The sequence below is a fragment of the Anolis sagrei genome, chromosome 2, assembly GCF_037176765.1.
Source record: "Anolis sagrei isolate rAnoSag1 chromosome 2, rAnoSag1.mat, whole genome shotgun sequence".
Classification (NCBI taxonomy): Eukaryota; Metazoa; Chordata; class Lepidosauria; order Squamata; family Dactyloidae; genus Anolis; species Anolis sagrei.
Genome location: NC_090022.1, coordinates 276798295 through 276821369, shown reverse-complemented (window position 1 = coordinate 276821369; position 23075 = coordinate 276798295). Strand labels below are relative to the sequence as shown.

The following is a 23075-nucleotide window of genomic DNA, read 5'->3' as shown; positions in this document are numbered from 1 at the left end:
TAACCCAGGAAGAAAACCTGTGTTACATAGTGTTACAGCCAAAATAGCAGAATGGCAGCCAAAATAGCATTCCCTAAGGCAAGCAAGACCTCGAGTAGTTGTTGTTCATTCGTTCAGTCGTCTCCGACTCTTCGTGACCTCATGGGCCAGCCCACGCCAGAGCTCCCTGTCGGCCGTTACCACCCCCAGCTCCCTCAAGGTCAGTCCTGTTAGAAGTATTGTAAAATGTGCAAAATTATATTGTTCATTGTATGTATTTGGTTATATTTGTGTAAGTAAGTGTGTGCCTTTAATTGCTGAAATGCTTGTGGTTTGGGTTTGGTCAATTGGGTGCAGGTGGATCTAATTACTGTTGTTATAATGGTTTGCATCTGCCTGCAGTCTTTGAGGTCTCTGGGGTCTTGGTCTTGGTCTTGGATTTGGTTGGAGGTTTTTGTTAAGGGTCTGATGTTTGATTTCTGAGTTTCCACTATGAAGCTATAATAAAGCAAGCTTCTGCTGAAGAATTGTTATTTTTTATTTGAAATTATAACTCTGCTGACAAGTCCAGTCACTTCAAGGATGCCATCCACCTCGAGTAGAGGGTGGACAATATGCTGGATCACAACTCCCATCGGCCTTAGCCAACACATTGGTAAAAGATTATAGAAGTTGGAGCAGGTTCCAAGCATGAGACAACAACACCCATCACCATAGAATCACAGAGCTGGAAGTGACCATCTGGTCAAACTGTTTGCCTAACTGTTATACAGAATTAAAACACTTCTGAGAGATGCCCATTTAAATTCTGTTTAAAGATCTCCAAAGATAAGAGAGTCCACTATCCTACGAGACAGTCCATTCTGCTGTTGAACAGCCCTGACATTAAAGATATTCTTCCGAATGTTTTGGTGGGATATCTTTTCTGGCAACTGAAATCCACTGACTTGTGTTATAGTTTCTGAAAAAAATGGCTAATAGTCAGGGGAGATGGACTCAAAATTCTGCAAGAAATCAGCTGGGGAAAAGAGCACTTTTTTCTAATTACCATATATACTCGAGTATAAGCCGACCTGAATATAAGCCGAGGCACCTAATTTTACCACAAAAAACTGGGAAAATGTATTGACTCGAGTATAAGCTGAGGATGGGAAATGCAGAAGTTACTGCTAAATTTCAAAATAAAAATAAATACCAATAAAATTACATTAATTGAGGCATCAGTTGGTTAAATGTTGTTAAATATATAAAAATAAAAATGTAATGTTCATTTGTGGGATTAACATAACTCAAATGCCACTTGTCGAATTGACACCAAATGTGGACACAATACACCTATCAGGCCAATGAGTGACCATCACTCATAAAAATTATTATTATTATTATTATTATAACTTTATTTGTACCCCGCTAGCATCTCCCGCAGGATTCGATGCGGCTCACAATAGGCCGAAGCCCAACACAATACAACAATACAATATCTAGCAAATAAAAACAATTAAGCAGAAAAACAATAACAATAGCAATACGACAAGACATTATTAAAAACTGAGTCGGCCGGAGTAGGGTACAAGGTTAAAAGTGCTGATGTATCGGAGGGGTGTGGGATTATGATATAAGTGCGGTGTGCAGTGTGCGGTGATTTGGTACTAAAGTGCTTCTGGGATTTGGTAGTGGGAGATTCCTAATCTGAAAAGGCACATTGGAACAGCCAGGTTTTCAAATTCTTTCTGGAAACTGCCAGTGTAGGGGCTGAAAAACACAGCAGAAAAGACTTTAAAAGCCCCCAAAATTACATTCCAATGCATGCACAAAACCACACACACTACACACAAACACACATATACACAAATATATACACACACAAAACACATATACACAGACTGGACCACAGTAACGTGTGGCAGGGGACAGCCAGCACTTACATAAAACTGTAATTTAAGAAAAGACTGTCCAACTCTGATGAAATCATTATTCTAACCTACTTCAATGTACATGTGCTAATGTATCCTTCCTATAATAGTTAGAGTAAAATAATGCAATAATAATAAATAGAGCGAGATAAAAAATTTTAATAATAATAATAGTGTAAAATAATAAAGGTAATAAAATATTAATAATAGAGTAAAGTAATGTAAATGCAATAACAATAAAAATAGAGTAAAAATAAATGTAATAAAAATAAAGTAAAACAACAACAACAACAACAACAATAATAGAGTAAAATAATAATTGTAATGAGATTTTCCTGCTTCTTAGCAGGGGATTGTACTGGATGGCCCATGAGATCTGTTCCAACATTATGATTCTATAATAATAATAATAATAATAATAATAATAATAATAATAATATAGCAAAATAATAAATGTAATAATAATAATAATAATGATAACAACAACAGAGTAAAATATTAAATAGCCTTGACTCAAGTATAAGCCAAGAGTGGCTTTTTCAGCCTTAAAAAGGGGGCTGAAAGACTCAGCTTATACTCGAGTATATACGATATACATTTATAAGATTTTTATCCTAAGAGTTTTGAGTCCTTCGGATGTCACTGAAGTCACTTATAGCAAAAAAATGAAAAAGTTTAAATATAGGTTAAAAGAACAAAGTTAACAAAAATTGGAGTGTAAACATTCTAAAAACATATTCACTACTTGCATAGTTAAAAAAACCTATTCCTAAGAACGTCTTCCCTAAAAAAATTCTGCTTCTTGCTCACTGAGACAATAATGAGGAATAAATGTATGACAAGCACCAGAGCCACAAATTATATTGGTTGCTTTTCCACTTAATGCATCATGTGTCATAAAGTCACAACATTCGGAAACCTAGGAAATGAAATCTGATCAGGACTACAAGTCAAGGTTAATCTTTGCGGTCACTCATGTATGACATGGTGTTCTAATGCAGCAGTTGACTTCAGAGCCTGTGTTTCCATTCCTCATCTGTAGGCTAAACAGCAAACAAGCTTTTCAACATAGTGTTGGTCTTTAGAGCCTCTGTATTATAGGAATACCAAGAGAATATGACCCTGCCAGCATAGGAGCTAAAATTAGAAGCCACCTGAAGTGTATGATTGACACCATTAATTAAAAAAGCAACATCATAATGCTCAGTAAATTATCTATTACAAATTAATTTAAGATGAATGAGCAGATCTGAGGATTTCTTCCCAAAAGTCTTCTAGCTGTATTTACTCAAAATGCATGGTTTGTTGCAACGATGTGCTAAAATGTGTGTGAAAAAATTGACTGAAGTTCAAATGCTGCACAGACAAAAACTGAAAACACAAACACACATCATGTAAATATGGCAAAGTTTCAATTGGTTTGAATTCTCCCATAGGCAAAACAGGTCAAATTTGATCCCCAACAATGTGGATTTCATAACATTTTGGGCTATTTGTAACTATTTGTAACCAAATTTAATGGATGAAGGAAAATACAGTTTTACAAATGCAGTTGTCTGTCAGGACTCGATTTCCTGGCCTTGGACATTGGTGCAAAAACCCCGCGTCCTGACATGGAGAACTGATAAGGACGTGCAGCTGGTGGCCTTGGGGAATAGCAGTTGGTAGTTGGCGGGGAATATTGCGCGGGATCCCCGGCCGGCGGGAAAAAGGGATTCAATTGTGAGGGAGGGTATATAAGGGTTGGCTTGTGACTGTGTGCCAATCCTGGCTTTCGTTGTGTATGCATATCCAGTAGTAAAAGTTCCTGATTGATTACGGACCAGCATCCTGTATCATTCTTGGGGCGGCTGCTGTGAGCTCACATTAAGCCAGGATTCTTTGGTGCCATCCCACGGCCGTGGTGAGGCACCCCCATGCAGCGAGAGGAAGACCTGACAGAAAATCCAACAGAGGGGAGAGAACCAGACTCCCCTTTCGAGAATGCGGAAGAAGAGCTGGAGAGAGTGAATGCCTTGGCTTCATCGACTGCATATGCCCAGCCCAACGGAGTCACCCAGAGACGAGTGAAGGGGGCAGGTGCAGCAGCGCGAGAAAGTAGTGGGCTAGAATTTCCCTCCCCACAGAGATTGGACTATCTGGAGGAGAAGTTGGCATCCATGGAAACCACCCTCGCAATGATGTCGAGGGTGATGGAGAGGTTGGCCCCATTATTAGAGGAGCCACCACCCCGAGGGGAATCGATGTGGAGCGCGGAGGAGAGGAGTGACCGGGGACCCGGGGCACGACCTAAAACGCAGGCGAGTTGGAGGACCGTTGCGGAGAGTGATGAGGAGGAAGGACAACCACGGGGACTGGCGGCAGCGTCCCAGCAGACGTCCCTGGTGCCCCCGGCAGGGGCCGGGCGTGGCACAGGGCGGCGCGATTTGCCCCCGGAGCAGCACGGGCTCCCGGGAGGGCCACCGCGAGCGGGGAGCCGGGAGAGGCAGCCCCTTCCTTACCAACCCAGGAGGGAGGAGCTGAGGATCGAATTCGGAGGAGAAGCCGGGAGCCTCGCGTACTTCCTGACCATGGTGAGAGGATATCTGGAGGATAATGCCCTTACCTTCGGATCGGAAGCGAGCAGAGTGCGGGCAGTGGGCGCAGCGCTGAGAGGAGGAGCAGCGGAGTGGTATGTCCAGCTCCACGCCAGGCATGACCCATGTTTGGGATCTACGAGGCGGTTCCTGGCTGCGATGGAGGCCCGCTTCAGGGATCCGCTCGAGAGGGTCCGGGCGAGGGAAAAGCTGCAGACGATAACACAAGGCCATCGCTCCGTATCGGAATACGTAGAGGAGTTCCGGTTGAGGGCTGAAAAGGTGCCAGAGTGGTCCAATACCACTAAGGTCCAGATATTCAAAGAGGGCCTGAGGAAAGAAATCTTGACCTGGGCACTTCATTGCGACGATCCAGAGGAGATAGGCGGATGGATCGAGCTGGCCGGCCGCGTCGAGACGACATTGGCCCAGGTCAAGAGACATCAAGGAGCGGCGCCGCAGCAGACGAGAGCAAAGGAGGAGAGTCGGAGGACGGAGAGAGGCACGATCAGGAAGGGCTCTACCGGAGGATCCAAGGAGCAGAGGGGCGGCTGTTTTGTATGCGGTCGCCTTGGCCATCGGGCTGCTGAATGCCGACAAAGGAAAGGGGGAGATCCCCATTTCCCAAAGTTCAAACCGGCCGCGGGGAAGAGAGCGGAAGAGAGCCCCCCTCCTAGGGCCCCAGTGGGAGATCTGGTGAGTCACAGCCCAGGAATGCTAGTGTTCCCGATCAGGCTAGAAGGGGAGGGGAAGTGGGCCAGCTGCAAAGCCCTCATGGATTGCAGCTGTTCCAGAAACATTATGACCCCAGAATTAGCGGACGAACTGAACTGTGAGAAAACCCTCTTGCAAAGCCCCATAGCATTCTCACAGCTGGATGGCTCAGTAGCAGCCGGAGCCCCGGCGCGATTCGAGGTGGAGGAAGTGAGATGCAAAGTGAGGAACTGGGAAGGTGGCATAACCTTCGTGGTATCCCCTATGGCTAATTACAATGTAATACTGGGGATGCCGTGGTTAAGGGAAGCAAACCCACAGATCAATTGGAGGGAGGGCAGCATAACCTTCCAGAGCGAAGGGGGGGGGGAGTGTTGCAGGGGGGAAGAAGGCATGGCAGGCAGAGTGCAGGAAATCCCCCCTGAGTATAGAGACTTTGAAGATGTATTTGACGAAAAGGAAGCGGATCAGCTTCCCCCTCCTAGGAGGGTCGAGGTGAAAATTGAACTCAATGAGGACGCCAAGTTGCCCAGGAGTAGATTGTATCCCATGTCGGTCAAGGAGATGGAGGAACTGAGAAAATATATTGACAAAAACTTGGCCCGAGGGTTCATAAGGCCATCCGAGTCACCGTTGGGGGCCCCAGTGCTGTTTAGGCACAAAAAGGACGGCTCATTGAGACTATGTGTGGACTACAGGGGGCTGAACGCAGTGAGCACAACCAACAATTACCCGATGCCGCTCACCAAGGACCTACTGTCGAGACTGTCAGAGGCAAGGGTATTCACGAAAATTGACTTAATTGAGGCATATCATAAATTACGAATACAGCCAGAGGACAGGTGGAAAACAGCTTTCACCTGTGCGCTTGGGCACTTCGAATATTCCGTCTGCCCTTTTGGGTTAAAAGGCTCCGGATCGGCATTTATGCAAATGATTAATGAGGTTTTGCACCCGTTGCTGTATCGCGGGGTATACTGCTTTGTAGATGACGTAATCATATTTAGCCGTGATAGGCGATCTCATGTCCGGTTGGTGAGGGAGGTACTCCAGAAATTGAGGGAAGCAAAGTTGTTTGCAAAACTGTCAAAATGTGAGTTCAACAAGGAACAGATAGATTTCCTAGGATATAGAATCTCCAAGGGAGGGGTAGCAATGGATCCATCAAAGGTAGAGGATGTCAGGGGGTGGGGGCCACCCCAAACGCGCAAGCAGTTGCAATCATTCCTTGGGTTTGCAAATTTCTATCGGGGGTTCATAGAGGACTTTGCTCAGGTGACTCTGCCCCTAACCGAACTGCTGAAAACGAAGGGGAAGGGGGAGACGGTGAAGGTACGATCCCCTGGAGCAAAATTAATCTGGTCAGCAGAGTGCCAAAGGGCTTTTGAAGAACTGAAACGCAGGTTCACAGAGGAACCAGTCCTGAGTCACCCTGATCTAACCAAACCGTTCGTGATTCACTGTGATGCCTCAGATTGGGCCTATGGGGCAGCATTGATGCAAAGCGATCCGGAAGGGAGATTGAAACCTTGCGGATTCATCTCAAAAAAATTTAGCGAAACCGAACGGAATTGGCCAGTGTGGGAAAAGGAGGCTATGTCAATCTTAAGGGCTCTGGAAACATGGAGACACTTGTTAGAGGGGAGTGGCATACCTTTTGAGGTATGGACCGACCATAAAAACCTGCAATACCTTACTTCGCCCAGGCAACTGTCAGCGAAGCAGATAAGATGGGGGCAGTTCTTTAGTAGATTTGATTTTGAATTAAAATTTCATAAGGGAAAACAAAATGTGATCGCAGACACGTTGTCAAGAATGCCGGAGAATGGAGGGAGGGGGCAAGGCCCAAAAGGGAGCATATTCTCAGAGCGGCAATAGGCCATGGCCGTGCAAACCAGAGCACAAACGGAGCGCAGTCAGAGACTGGTGGGGGTTGAGAGCAAAGACGGGGGATGGGAGGAGGAGCTGAGGCAGGCATGCAGGGAGGATGAGTGGCTGGAGGGAAACAAGGAAAAGGTGGTATGGAAGGACGGATTGGTGTTTGTAAACAAGAAGTTATACATCCCAGCCAACATGCGAGAGAAGATGATGGTTAGATGCCATGGCATCAAGGGGGCAGGACACTGGGGAGTCACGAAAACACTGAAATCATTGGCACGCCAATGCTGGTGGCCCGGGATGAGGGGTGACACAAAATCATATGTATCCCGATGTAATGCTTGTGCACAAAGCAAGACAACCACACAAAAGCCAACGGGGCTATTGCAGAGGGTGGCAGAGCCCTCAAAGCCTTGGAGGGTAACTGCTATGGACTTTGTGGGCGAACTCCCGGTTAGTCGAGGTCAGCGCTACATATGGACAGTAATGGACCTATTCTCGAAACAGGCACACTTCATAGCGCTACCGAAATTGCCATCTGCGGAGAAATTGGCTGAACTGTTTATTAAGCATGTATATCGATTACACGGCTGTCCTGATCAGGTGATAAGTGATCGAGGGGTGCAGTTTGCGGCCCGGTTTTGGGAAAAATTCATGCAATTAATGGGGGCAGAAAGGACCCTGAGTTCAGCGTTCCATCCTATGACCAACGGAGGGGTCGAACGCACACAACAGACATTGGGGCTATTCCTAAGGACATACACAAACCAGTGCCAATCTGATTGGGTAGACTTACTGCCGTTTGCTGAAATCGCCTACAACGGAGCCTATCACGTATCCACAGGAAAGTCCCCCTTTGAGATAGTATACGTCATGGAAGTGACACCTTTGCCAAAATTGCCAGATTGGGAGGAGGAGTCATGGGGGAAGGGGGGATGGCCAGACAAAGTGAAGACGAGTTGGGAGGAGGTAACGAGATCACTCAGAGAAGCCCAACGGAAGTATAAGTTGTTCGCAGATAGGAAACGGAGGGAGGGGGATAAATTGGAGGAAGGGGAATTGGTATGGCTGAGCACCAAGAATCTCAAATTGAGCGGCCCATCCAGGAAATTGTCCCCTAAGTACATTGGTCCCTTTAGAATCTCCAGCAAAATAAATGATGTGACATATACGTTAAAACTGCCAAAGGTTTTGGGGAAAATACACCCAACGTTTCATTGTAGCTTATTGAAAAAATACCAAGGTCCGCTAGACAAAGAAGGAATATGATAGTGACGTGTATTTCCCTTCCAGGAAGAAGAAGAGGAGGGGGACGTCATGTCAGGACTCGATTTCCTGGCCTTGGACATTGGCGCAAAAAACCCGCGTCCTGACATGGAGAACTGATAAGGACGTGCAGCTGGTGGCCTTGGGGAATAGCAGTTGGTAGTTGGCGGGGAATATTGCGCGGGATCCCCGGCCGGCGGGAAAAAGGAATTCAATTGTGAGGGAGGGTATATAAGGGTTGGCTTGTGACTGTGTGCCAATCCTGGCTTTCGTTGTGTATGCATATCCAGTAGTAAAAGTTCCTGATTGATTACGGACCAGCATCCTGTGTCATTCTTGGGGCGGCTGCTGTGAGCTCACAGTTGTCCATCCACATTCAAACTTTGTGGATTTGATTATACATGGATTTGATTAAATTCTTCTCTCTAGGAATGTCTAGAGCCTCCAGTCCAACTTTATGGTCAACTTCCTCTGGTCATGCCAGAGGACTTCCAAATTTCTAGAGTGAACATCTTTCTAGGAATCTCTAGGTCCTTCAGTGTGATTCTATGGTCAGCTTCCAGCAAAAGTCAATCATAGAACCATGCTGGAAGATCTAGAAATTCCAAGAAGGGTATTAATGCAGATTAACTAAAACTTGAGTATACACTGATTATCCATTTGCCACTTGCTGATATCATTAAAAAAATTCTTTTGTCACCAATTGTAATGTACAATTTCTAAATGACCTGCAGGACTTCCCAGACATTGTGAAATATAATACCCATTACCTCTGCCAACTGATTGTGTTGAGTGGGAATTACAGTCCAACATCTGGGTATTCAAGGTTAGGAAACACCGAGGAACGTGCTCCAGGAAGCTCACAAGCAAGGTATGGAAGAATAATTCATTCAACTGTTATTCCCAACATCTCACAAGCAGTTGTACTTTGAAACTCATTTGTCATAGCTAATGAGGAGCCCCCATGTGGTGCAACGGGTTAAACTGCTGTGCTGCTGAACTTGCTGACCGAAAGGTTGGCGGTTTGAATCTGGGGAGTGGGGTGAGCTTCTGCTGTTAGCCCCAGCTTCTGCCAACCTAGCAGTTCGAAAACATGCAAATGTGAGTTGATCAATAGGTATAACTCCAGCAGGAAGGTAACAGCACTCCATTCAGTCATGCCAGCCAAGTGAGCTTGGAGGAGTCTATGGACAACATTGGCTCTTTGGCTTAGAAATGGAGATGAGCACCCGCCCCCAGAGTCGGACACGACTAGATTTAATGTCAAGGAGGAATCTTTACCTTTACTAATACACTATGAAAAATTCATTTAAAGTACATGTGTTTACTTTTTTAAAGAAGCTGTGGACTTCATAATGAACTATCTTCCAATACTGTCTGACAGAATATGGCAGAGATGTGTAAACCTACTTTTTCAAATTCCAGGGCTAGATCAAATGGTCTTTAGTCACAACAGAGAGCATTCCTATTGAACATTTAGGACAGGACTTGAACAACTGTTTTAGCAACAAAGGCCAATTCTGACCCTTGTTGCTAAAGCATATGTATCTCTGGCAGGTGCACTAATGATTTCTGGACAAGTCATTTTGGGACCTGGTTTACTCTATGCTTTGTTCATTTTAGCTTCTCCACCAAAATCACCATTGATACTGAAATACAACGTCTGAGCTCTGTGAGTGCAGCATTTTCAGAATGAAGCAGAGTGTGTTTGAGAATCGGGACATCCGTAGGGAGACCAAAGTGCTTGTTTATAAAGCTACTGTCCTCCCAACCATGTTATATGCCTCTGAAATGTGGACTGTCTACAGGCGTCACACTCAACTCCTGGAACGATTCCATCAGCGTTGCCTCTGAAAAATTCTGCAAATGTCTTGGGAAGACAGGCGGACAAATGTCTGTGTGCTAGAAGAAGCAAAGACCACCAGCAATGAAGCAATGTTCCTACGCCATCAACTCTGCTGTACGGGCTATGTTGTCTGAATGCCTGATCACCGTCTCCCAAACCAGTGACTCTACTCCCAACTAAAGAACAGAATGTTGGGGGACAGGAAAAGAGATTTAAAGATGGGCTCAAAGCCAAACTTAAAAACTATGGCATAGACACCAAGAACTGGGAATCCCCAACCTTTGAGCGCTCTAGCTGGAGGTCAGCTGTGACCAGCAGTGCTGTGGAATTTGCAGAGGCATGAATGGAGGGTGAAAGGGAGAAACGTGCCAAGAGGAAGGTGCATCAAGCCAACCCCGACCAGGACAGCCTTCCAACTGGAAACTGATGCCTTCACTGCGGGAGAACATGCGGGTCAAGAATAGGGCTCCAGTCACCTACGGACCCACTGCCAGGACACCACACTTGGAGGACAATCTTACTTGAGGGATCGCCTAAGTAAATACGTAAGTAAATTAGGATTGTTATTGTTATGTGCCTTCATAACAATAGAGACTTAGGACAATCTTAAATCAAAAGTTTAGGGTAGCGAGTGGGTAAATGACCTTGACAGGCCACATCTGGCATGCGAGCCTTAGTTTAGGGACTACTGGTCTATATGTACATTTGATCTAAACCAACATGATTCTTATTTAGTACTTCAAGTCCAAAGGAATCTTATTTCCTATTGGGGGTCATACATACACAAACCAGAGTCTTTTACACCAATTGAACACCACACTGAATTTTAAAAAGTCTGTCATGCTGTCTTCCACACATCTATCCTCTTACTAAGCCTATCCTCTTAGTCAAACATAAACCACGGTCCTGGGTGAATTTCTCACTGAATACTGTCATGGGTGCAGTGTTGGCAGACAAGCAATAAACTGAGTTTGGCATAGTACCAGCACAACAGATGATAAGGCAGTAAATATAGTTCACACAAATACTTGGCCAACTGAGTCAACATGACCCCATGCAGCCTCTCTTCCCTTCATTCACTCTTTCAGGGTCCATCTACAATCAATGCAGTTTGACAACTCTTTAATTGTCATGGCTCTGTGCTATGGACTGATGGGAGCTGTAGTTTAGTAAGGCATCAGTACTTTTTGGTAGAGAAGGCTAAAGACCTTGTGAAACTACAGATATTGGTTTTCTGATTATGGAGTCTTACTGTATTGCCTCCAAAGTCCAAAGAATCCTCCCTTGCCTGTACTCCTCATTGAATGTGATCTTGTGTGGGGAAATTGGGGACTCGTTTTGGATCTACAGTGTAACATTATTTGTGTGGCTGACCTCTTGAAAGGGATATGCTCATGCTTTCACAGAACTCAAAGTGGCATACATACCTCTCATAGCCAGCCTTCTATCCGGACACTGATGAGAAACAGACTAATTTAGCTGTAGCATAGTTGCATCATGTGTTTTTCCTAGCTGGGGTAAAATGACTTGGTATTAGGCATGTGCATTAGGAGGAAATCTTGTTCCGTGTCCCGGCTTTCACTGAGGGCATCGATATGTTGCTTGCAAGCCTCCCAATATTTGAAGGGTTATTTTTCATGTGGGGAAGACACGAAAGAAACAGTAGAAAGGGTAGGAATGAATTTCGCGCACAAGCCTACTTGGTATCAAAGCACATATTGATCTTGATGCTCCTTGAAACACATTAAGGGGTGCTTTCATGTAGCACTTCTATGCAAAATAGTAGCTAGCCAGTTAGACAGGTTTTCTTACAAAATACACAATTGGTATCTCTTTATCTGTTCTTTGACACCCACATGCTTAACTTTAGTGATGATTGGGAAATGCATAATATTTGTTGGGTCTGTTTTGTTTTTATTTCATTAGAAGTTTTCATTTCTGAAGACCTTTTTTATACTTTGTTGTATGTTATAGGTGCACTCTGGAGTGCTTTGTAAGCCACCCTGAGTCCCTTCGGGGAGATGGTAGCGGGATATAAAGGGCCGGGGCTTTAGAACAGCTGGTAAATCACCAGCAATGATAAGATCTACTAACCAAAAGGTTGCAAGTTCAAAGCTCCGGGTCGTCATAGAGGATGGAGCTGGCAACTTCCAAAGGTGCCCTGTGGCTGGCAACTTCCAAAGGTGCCGACAAGCTGGATGTTCAACTAGATCAGTGGTTCTCAACCTGGGGTCCCCAGATGTTTTTGGCCTTCAACTCCCAGAAATCCTAACAGCTGATAAATTGGCTGGGATCTCTGGGAGTTGTAGGCCAAAAACATCTGGGGATCCCAGGTTGAGAACCACTGAACTAGATGTAAACACAACACAACATACCTCCTTTTTCTTCTGTCTGTCTTTGTCTCATCCAAAAAATGGCGTTTAATAATTGCCATGTATGGGTACTGAGATCCACCCCGAGTCCCCTTCGGGGTGAGAAGGGCAGAATATAAATAAAGTGTGCTATTATTATTATTATTATTATTATTATTATTAGTTTTATTATTGATCATTATATTACTTTTGCAAAAAATGGTGATACCTTTCTTTTTGGCATGGAATACTCTTATTTTAGCTGCATTAGGAGAAATGCTTGGATAATAATTATATGATATGTGATGTTATACATGCCTTGCTAATATTTTGCATTTTTGAGCTTAGTCTCCTTGTTGTGTGTCAAATATATGGATAATTCTTCTTTTTTTTTACCTCATCATTCACTAAAGGTTTACCTACACTTTTGACAGCACTTTCATTGCCATGGATCAGTGATATGAAATCCTAAGAACCACGGTTTTGCTTACTTGAGCATGAGGGAAAACAGTCTCTCAAGGTATTTGCTGGGTCCTGCAGTACAATTCTATAGCATACTTCCCCCCAGAGCCACACTGGAGCACCCAGCAAATGCCCCAAGATAATAAATCTAGATACAGCTCTATGGTATGCTGGAGCCAGAAGTAATTTATTTTAATGGCACTCCAGATTATCTATTGTTTATGATAACCACAGTTCATTCAGGAACGTATACCAGTAGATACAAGGGTCTTACTGTACACCAAGAACTTATGTCATAGCAATAGCTATGACATTCTCGGTTTCCTGAGCTTCTCCCCTCAACCAGCTCCAAAAGACTTCACTGCCAAGTCACATGAGAACATGGTACTATTATGAGGCTAAAAGGAGGCCAAAGCTCCCTACTATCACTCAGAAACCTGTGGTAACTGCCACTAACCAAAAGAAAGGTGTTCTCCCTCATGGATCACAAAGCATTCTCCATATTCTTCAAAGACTCCCCGCAAAATAATCCTTCAAGTAAAACAACTTTCTAGGAAGTATGTTCAGATGACTATCCATACATGGAGACTTAACCAAAAACCTATGAGTCACACTGAAGTAGTATCTTAAGTCCAGTTCTAAAGAAGAAACATTAATTTATGTCCAAACATTAGAATTTCAACCTCACTGCTACCTAAAGCAGGTCAAGTGTGCATAACTGGGTTATCTTTGATGAGGTTTAAAGCAAATGCAAACTTTGAAGTGTAAAGAGGATCTGTCAGGCCATCCTATCAACAGATGTAAACAAGATTAGAACAGAGGGACTTGTTGAAAACAGCACTTGCTGTGATGCTATTATTTTGATAACATGTCACTAATTTCCCATTTGTACGAGGGAAAGAAGCCATTTACAGTTAAGTCAAGTTAAAGTGACAGATAAAAATCTATAGATCTAGGTTTGTCCAAAGACAGAGAACCACAAATCCACGAAATATGTTAAACTACAACTCCCACAAAGTGTCAGCATTACTATTATTATTATTATTATTGACACAAAAACACAGTATGTCACAGCAAACAAGATATATATACTGGATTTCGTATCACAATTTCACAAGTCGAATATCTCCCAAGCGTCTAGGACTGATGTATTTTCGAATGATGCACGCAGATCCATGTAAGATGGCCTTTTGCAGTTGACAGTTTTTGATTTTGTCAATGTTTATTGTTTCCAAATGCCGGGTGAGGTCTTTTGGCATGGCACCCAGTGTGCCGATCACCACAGGGACCACCTGTACTGGTTTACGCCAAAGTCTTTGCAGTTCGATTTTGAGATCTTGATAACGGCTGAGTTTTTCCTGTTGTTTTTCGTCAATTCAGCTGTCACCCGGTATGGCGACATCAATAATCCAAACTTTTTTTTCTTTTCTATAATCATGATGTCTGGTGTATTATGTTCTAAAACTTTGTCAGTCTGGATCCAAAAGTCCCACAGTATTTTGGTGTGTTCATTTTCCACTACTTTTGCAGGTTTATGATCCCGCCAATTCTTTACTGCTGGCATGTGGTCCTTCTGACATAAGTTCCAGTGAATCATTTGGGCCACAGATTTGTGTCTTTGTTTGTAGTCTGTCTGTGCGATTTTCTTGCAACAGCTGAGGTTTCATCAGCTTCCTTGCACAGTCTGCATTTTGGGTCATCAGCTGGTTTTTCAATCCTGGCCCTAATTTCATTTGTTCTCTTATTATTATTATTATTTATTACTATTATTATTATTACTACTACTTATTTGTTGTTGTTATTATTAGGTTTATTTATATCCTGCTTTTTCTCTCCATATGGAGACTCAAGGCGGCTCACAACTAAAAGCATTTCAATACAACTTAAAACATATAAATATACAAATGTTAAAATAATATTAAAATAGTGGGGGTTTTTTCATCGTTATTCATGCTGGCTTGACATCCAAAGCATGAAGAGACCCAAACTTTCCTCATCCCTAGTGTAGATTGTGTATATGTGGTAGAACAGAGGTTTTATACTGGGAGTTGTCTGTAATCATTCCCAGTATGAAAGAAATGCTACTTTGCAGGATTGGCTGCTACTAGAGAAGGAAATGACAGAACATGACGTCTTGTTATCAATAATTTCAAATAATTCAAGATGTGAAATAATAGCATTTACTTCTTTCACAGATCTGGCCTCTAAAAGATGATGAGGGATTCATGGGGGAGAACATATTTTCCATGACAAGCTGCTGCTGACATTGGTCATAGTATTTCTACAAAGCCTAAAGGATGACTTCAGCATCAAAAACAAATCAGCATATCCTATTTGAGGTGCAATCTTTTCCAGAACACAAAGAACAGCACAACACAACCAGTAAATAAATAAATACACAGTGACAGATGTTATAGCTCTGATTGGTATTTTGAACAGATTTCACTTTCCTAATCTAGTGGCATCCACACAAAAAGGGGCCCAAATGCAATGCTAAATGTTTCTATATGAGAGAGCCAGTGTGGTGTAGCAGTTTGAACACTAGACAACTCCCTGTTTAGTCACAGAAACCTACTGGGTGAACCTGGACAAGTCACACTCTCAGCTCAGAGAAAGGAAATAGCAAGCCTCATCTGAACAAATCTTGCCAAGAAAACCTTGTTTGCCTTGTGTTTGCCATAAATTGGAAATGACTTGTAGACATACATGTTGTCTCCCACAGGCAGTCAAAACAGTTGTTTGATGTTTAAAACTGTTTCCAAAATTATTTCTTTATTGGATTTACATCCTGCCTTTCTCCCAGAATGGAATTTTAATGGGCTTTTTACAAATTAGCTCTTTAAAATAGAGCTTAATCTGATTTTAAAGAATGTTTTCCTTTCTTTTATGGTAAGTCACTTTGGAAGACGCAGTAGGGCGAAACGTGATATGTCGATTAAATAAGAGTAATGCCTAAGCTCTAATGTATAAAAACATACATTACTAACTGCTAAATCAGTCATTTCATGGTCTTTTAGTCCCGAGGAATTTCTCTTATCTCTCACACACACATTTGGAGTCATACACGGCTTCCAAGGCCCACTTTTGTGTTTCTAGAAACCTTTCCAAACCTTCCAAATTATATATTTTATATTAAAAATATTGTTATTACTATTATTATCACTCCGCTTATTTCTCTTTCTCAAGACCCAAAGCAGCTAGAATTGTTTTGATGATTTCCCACCCAAAATCAGACAAAGTTTTACTTATCCTCTTTCCTGAGATTCCCAATGTGACAAACACCCCCAAAGTAAAACAAACAAAAAAAAACCACCAAAAACAAACTGATCAAAACAAAACGGAAGAACATGCAAGGTGGGAATGATGACATGTCACTTCTGGAGCTAAAAAAGGTCCCTCCTGCCCCTTCTCATGTCATTACCCACCCTGATATATACAGGCCAATTGAACTGCAGAGATGACATGCTAGCAGCACCATTGAAAGTGAAAGCTCTCCTGCCAGACGACAACAGACAACAGATTAGGGAAGCGTTATTATCATCAAAAGAAAAGTGTTACTGAAAACAGAGAAGTCCAGAAGATACCAAATTGCCCAATTCTTCGGTAGTTCCTAAATATTTCTCAACTTACCAGAATTAAAGTAATTACCAAATTCTAATGTTTCTTAAGCAACACAGTAAAACCTGTTCACAGTTAAATATATGACTTTATATACTCTCAACACACCATCTCAAGTTCCCAGCAGCGAGAACTAAATGGGGTAATGAAAAGAGACCAGGAGTGTCTTAATGATGGACAAATTGGTATTATCTTATCATTTGGCTACAATGTCAATAGTAGTATAGATAAACGAGAGAAGGGAATTTTGTTAACATTTAACTTGTGAAACATAAACATTAAAGGAAAGTGCTTCAGACCCTGGCGAGTCGCTGTATCAAGCAAGCATTCCGTTTCTGTATTTGAATTGAGACACTTGATAACAACCAATAATACGGGGCAATGTTAGTTTGAATGAAATTGCTGATCTTCTTGTCACAGAAAGTACTAGGCGAGAACATGTAATATCAGAACAATGGCTAGGAGCCCAGAGTGATGCAATGGGTTAAACCAGGGGTCCTCAAACTTTTTAAACAGAGGGCCAGGTCACAGTTCCTAAAACTGTTGGAGGGCCAGATTACAATTTGGAAAAAACAAACAAACATGAATTCCTATGCACACTGCACATATCTTATTTGTAGTGCAAAAAACACTTTAAAACAATACAATAATTGAAATGAAGAACAAATATAAACTTATTAGTATTTCAATGGGAAGTGTGGGCCTGCTTTTGGCTGATGAGATAGGATTGTTGTTGTTGTTGTGTGCTTTCAAGTCGTTTCAGACTTAGGTTGACCCTGAGCTAGGGCTGGGTAAATGACCTTGGAGGGCCGCATTTGGCCCTCGGGCCTTAGTTTGAGGACCCTTGGGTTAAACCCTTGTGCTGGCAGGACTAAAGACCGACAGATCGCAGGTTCGAATCTGGGGAGAGCGCAGATGAGCTCCCTCTTTGAGATCCAGCTCCCTTTGTGGGGACATGAGAGAAACCCCCCATAAGAATGATAAAACATCAAAACATCTGGGTATTTCATGGGCAATGTCCTTGCAGATGGCCAATCCTCTCACACCAGAAGCAACTTGCAGTTTCTCAAGTCACTCCTGACACGGAAAAAAAAGGACAATGATAAAGTCAGGTTACGATCACCTGTCATGGCATTCCAGTGTTCATTGACTGTCAATTTTATCTTTTACCATATTAGAAGTAGGATAAAGAAGGCTAAAGATCTTGTAAAACTACAATTCTCAAAAATCATAGCATCGAGCCTCAGCAGTTACAGTGGTGCCAAACTGCATTCATCCTACCTTGTAGATGCACCCTTGAAGGGCAGGTAGTTCTGATTGTAGGAAGCAAGCATGACTTTGTTCTGGCATTAGCTGTGTCACCCAGTGAACTATCAGCCGTTGGCACACCATCAAGCTTCTGAAAATGACCTGTGCTCTGGTTCAGAACGCTGACCACGTGGCAACAATCCAGCACAGAATTAAACATGCTTAAGTCCATGAAGGGTTTTAAGTACGATTAGTTCTGGGTCAGGTCCCACAATTTCCTGCCACAGCCTTCTATATACTTTAAAGCAGGCATGAGCAAACTTTGGCCTTCTAGGTGTTTTGGACTTCAACTCCCACAATTCCTAATAACCTACTGGAGGGCCAAAGTTTGCCCATACTTGCTTTAAACATAGTTTGCTATAGTGACAGAAAGGAGATGTTCGGAAAACAGTTTTACCCAGGACTCCTTCACATCTGGAGCTGGGATAGATAAGAATCAGCAGCTCTGCAACAGCAAATTCAATTCTGTATCTGCAGGGTTTTTTAATCTATTTAAATTGACGCTGTTTTCTTTCTTCTCGAGTAATTTAGTTTAAAGGCGAGCTTTCTCTAAGAGGAAAATATCTGTCACTTTTTTCATATTAGTCAACGATGCTTGCAATACTCAGGTTCTGCTCTCAAATGGCCCCTTATTTGTTGTTATTGCTAACTGCATATAGTTCACTATAGCATAGAGTGTTATATCAGTGGAAATGCACTGCTTCGAGCTATGAACTACGGTTGTAACAGTTCTACCAATAACAAAAGAAAAAATAGAAGAATGAAATGTAGTAAAGGATTTCAAACATTAATTCTTGGAAAATGGAAATCTCCATTACCTTTGGAGATTTTACGATCTTTAGAAAGGCATGACCTTGTTAGAAGTCATAACCTCTTGAAAATGATGCCATAACCTCTTGGTAAAAAGCATGACCTGTTATAGAGTCATAACCTTTTTGGAAAATGGCATTCATGCAAGGCAATTAAGTCTCTCAGCTGTTAAACTGATATGCCAACGCACAAAATACGCACGCGCACACACACACACACACACACACACACACATATCAGAGTTTCAGAAGTGTTATTTTTAGTTGCCCAAAAACACCTACTGTCCCTTAAAATTTCTTGGTTTAAATCATGCTCTCAAGAGACTAAAATAAGCAGACATCTTTAAAAGCAACACAGTTGGTTTACTCACAAACTTATGTACTTTGCTTATCAATCTAGTTACAAATAGGATTTGAAGTAGTTTCTCTATGTAGGTAACACAGGGCATTTTTGTTATAAACAACAGTCCATAATCTAAAGCATATCTCTGTTCTGAGTCTAATAGAGTCTCTGTCTAGTCTAAAGCATACAGTTCTTGCTGGCGTCTGAAAGCAAAATTGTTTCTAAAATGGAGTCTGAGTCCTGAACAATCCCAGTTCTAATCACATGGTCTGTAGCCCCTCCCACAACAAAGAGTTGAAGGAAAACTTCAAACCAATACATACATATACAATACAGTAAGCAATCTGAATTATATACATAACAAATAACTAGTGGAGGCTTGAAGAAGATTGCCATTTCCAACATTAATGAGGTCATATTGCTATCATAAGATGTGAAGGCCTGAAAGAGGGGGGGGGGGAATAAAAGCATATTTCAGGGGATTTTTTTTTCAAAACCTTTTCTAAAGGAAATGCTTGAAAAATGGATTGTGAAGTATTTTGATTTAAATAACTAATAAAAATGTTTAAGACATGGTGTTCCCATATTAGCTGGCCCAAAATAATTTCTAGGAAGTATGTATGATTACGTAGCGTATCAGATCAATAAAATCCCTGATCTCAGTTTCCTTGTATCAGTTCGCTGTATAGAAATGAGTGCATTATGCTTGCTTCACTAAGTTTTTGGCCTGCTCCTCAGACAGACATAACCAAAGAGGTTCCTTAAACTTTAGGTGCCTCTTACAGCTCAGGATCTTGTAACTCCAATTTGTAGGGGAAAATAATAAAAAGTAGTCCAATTAATAATTACATTACTTTTTAATATTCTAAGCATGTTTCTAATGTAACAAGTTAACTTTTGATATCTAAGGACAAGAAAATAGTAAATCCTTCTTTGCCTTCCCCCACCCTAAAATATCATTATTTTTTTTCCCTGAAAAAATAGGGGGGAAATACACATACAAACACACATCTGCTTTTAAAATTTCCAGAACTGGCAATAAACTCCAGGTTCAATATCTGGCATCTTCTAGTGGAATCAACCTGAATCCTGAAAAGCTACTGTTAAGAAATGTCACTGTGAATAATACTAAATGAACATATAAAGAAACTTTCTTGAAATCGTGACTCCCAAATATTTTCTGTCAGAGGGAAAAATGGGTATTTTTTCCCACACCAATGCCATATGGCTGACATATTTCCACTTGACAAAAGGAGACTCCAATTAGAAATGTATCTTTGGTATTTTAGGAAAAATAAGCATACCTACCCTGCATTGTTACTGACGGCCGTTATCCCTTTCACTCCAGTCTTCAACAGAGCGCCTATGAGGTTCTCGGGAATTCCACAAAGACCAAAACCTGGGCAATACAAATTATTTAAAGGTGAACAAATATATTGTTTAATACACATACTGGCATCCATATGGCTGTGTCAAAGTGAAGCGCAAGGAAAAACCAGCATACAATGCCATATAATCCAGATTGTCAAATCAGATAATCCATGCTTTGAACTGGATTATATGAGTCTACACTGTCATGTAATCCAGTTCAAATAAGATAATCTAGATTTTATATGGCAGTGTAGAAAGGGCCTCAGAAGTGGCTCTATCATATTATGGAATAGATAAGAACACCAACACACAAATAAAGGACCAGAGCTTCTGTAAAAACTGAACACAAGAGGGAATTTCCATAAATTCAACTTGCTGTGCAATTCTCTCTTGCACAGACTAGTACAGAAAAAGAAACGTGTCCTCTTTTTCATGTGTGCACAATACAGTCTTCTGTCACGAATGTTAACATGCACAGAACACTTGGAGATGGATAGGACCAATGAATACTGGAAGTTATTGTTAGCTTGTAAGTCAACCCAAAAATTACCAACTCTTTCTTGTTGCTGTTAACTGCCAGCAAGTTGACTTTGACTTATGGTGTCCCTATGAATGTGAGACCTGCAAATCACCTTATCATCAACAGATCTGCTCAGGTCCTGCAGGTCTATGGCTTGAATTCATCCAACTGCAATGTGTTCTTCCACTTCTCCTACTATCTTCTACCTTTCAAGCATTAGTGTCTTTTCTAGTGAGTTATATCTTCTCATGATATGTCCAAAGCACGACAGTCTTGGTTGATCATTTTGGTGCCTAGGGAAGAGCCCAATCTTGATTTGCTCCTATCCTCATTTGACCAACCCTAATGAACAGCAGAACAACCTAATTATGTGCATTGTGAAAGCAGGGGAGAAACCCAACTATCTACAATCATCATGGGTGGAAACTACAAGTGTTTGAAGAAGGATATTTAGAAATTCAGTCAAGATGAAAGGAGTTGTCTTACAACTTCTCCTTCTTTTATGACATAAACGGAAGTTGCTGTTTTCCCATTCAACACTGTTCATGGCTTATTTATTTAGTGAACTACGTACTGGTTTCAACCTTCTAAAAGTACTGGCTGGCAACATCCACAGCAATCAAACCATCTACACAATGTTTCCTTTCCAGGCTGTTCAACTTACAAAGCAATTCTCTCAGTGATGAAGTCAAGAAAATTTACAATGCTAACAGCTTTTAAGGATTTTACACCCTATCATAAGAACATCACCAAACTTTTCCTACGTGAAACACCTGTAAAATGTTATCTTATGCTTACTTTTACCCTGAATTGCACATATCACTGAAATAAAACTTTCAAGGGCAAAATGAGTTTTGTTGCCATCTATAAAAGATCATTGAAATATAGACCAAAGCATCTGGACTACTACTAGAATCTCCCACCCAACATGGTCAGTACAGGCAGTCCCCAAGTTACAAACCAGATTGGTTCCATTGGTTTGTTCTTAAGTTGAATTTGTATGGGTACTTTTTAAATTATAACTCCAGCCATATATATATGGGCTCCCTGACGGCAAAGCAAGTTAAACTGCTGAGCTGCTAAACTTGCTGACTGAAAGGTTGGCAGTTTTAATCTGGGGAATGGGGTGAGCTCCCACTGTTACCCTCAGTTTCTGCCAACCTAGCAGTCCAAAAACATGCAAATGTGAGTAGATCAATAAGTACCGCTTCTGCGGGAAGATAACAGCACTCCACGCAGTCAGGCCAGCCACATGACCTTGGAGATGTCTACGACAATGCCGGCTCTTCAGCTTAGAAATGGAGATGAGCACCACTCCCTCAGAGTCAGACATGACTAGACTTAATGTCAGGGGGAACCTTTACCTTTTATATATTTATACATATGCAGTTGCCATGTTATGAATAAGAAAGCTTTTGTATGTTTGTTCTTAAGTTGAATTTGTTTGTAAGTTGGAATAACTCGTGTAACTCCAGCTTTGGATAGAATAGGGAAGGGTTAACTCTTCTGTGGTGTTTCTTTTGCTCCCTGTGCCCGTGTTCAGATTTCACCTCACTTTCCATCCCTATAGGAATTGGATTTTGAAAATGTGGTTGTTGTGGAAACAAGAATTGGTGATTTAAGTTTTGGTGGAGACACCTTTTCCCCGCGATAGCTCTTTCAGAAATGATTTTCCCTTCCGAGGACTAGATTTCTCTCACTTCCTGTTGTCTCACCCCTGTTCTTAACTATGAATCATTTGTAAGAAAGATATTTGTAACTTGGAGACTGCCTGTAGTTGGATATTTCTGGGAGTAGTAGTATGCAAGTAAAAATAAGTGTTCCAAGATGTGATGCAGTATCTTCAATAGGTCCATTCAGTCACTGCTGCTTTTGTAACTTTGGAATCATATCAAGGCCAATAATTTGAATATTTATGTCTTGTTATTGATCCCCACTGCACCCTCAAAGTAATTCTGGAAGTTTTTAAAAATAACTAGATCCTGTTGTGGATAATTCGAGGATCATTCCCAGAGAGAGAAAAGCACCAAAGTTGTATTGGAAAAACTAGGAATCTTCACAGGCTTTTGGAAGTGTGACCCTTTTGGAGATTAATTGGTATTCACACTATTTGGAAGAATC

At 41.8% G+C, this 23075-nt stretch overlaps 1 protein-coding gene across 1 annotated transcript in view; it reads right to left on the bottom strand.

Annotated features, from left to right (window-relative positions):
* OXCT1 (3-oxoacid CoA-transferase 1) overlaps window positions 1-23075 on the bottom strand; it is a 92535-nt gene that overhangs the window by 58826 nt on the left and 10634 nt on the right. The window contains exon 3 of the mRNA XM_060761437.2: window positions 20372-20462. Within this exon, the coding sequence (XP_060617420.2) occupies window positions 20372-20462 (91 nt within the window). The remainder of the gene's footprint in view (window positions 1-20371; window positions 20463-23075) is intronic.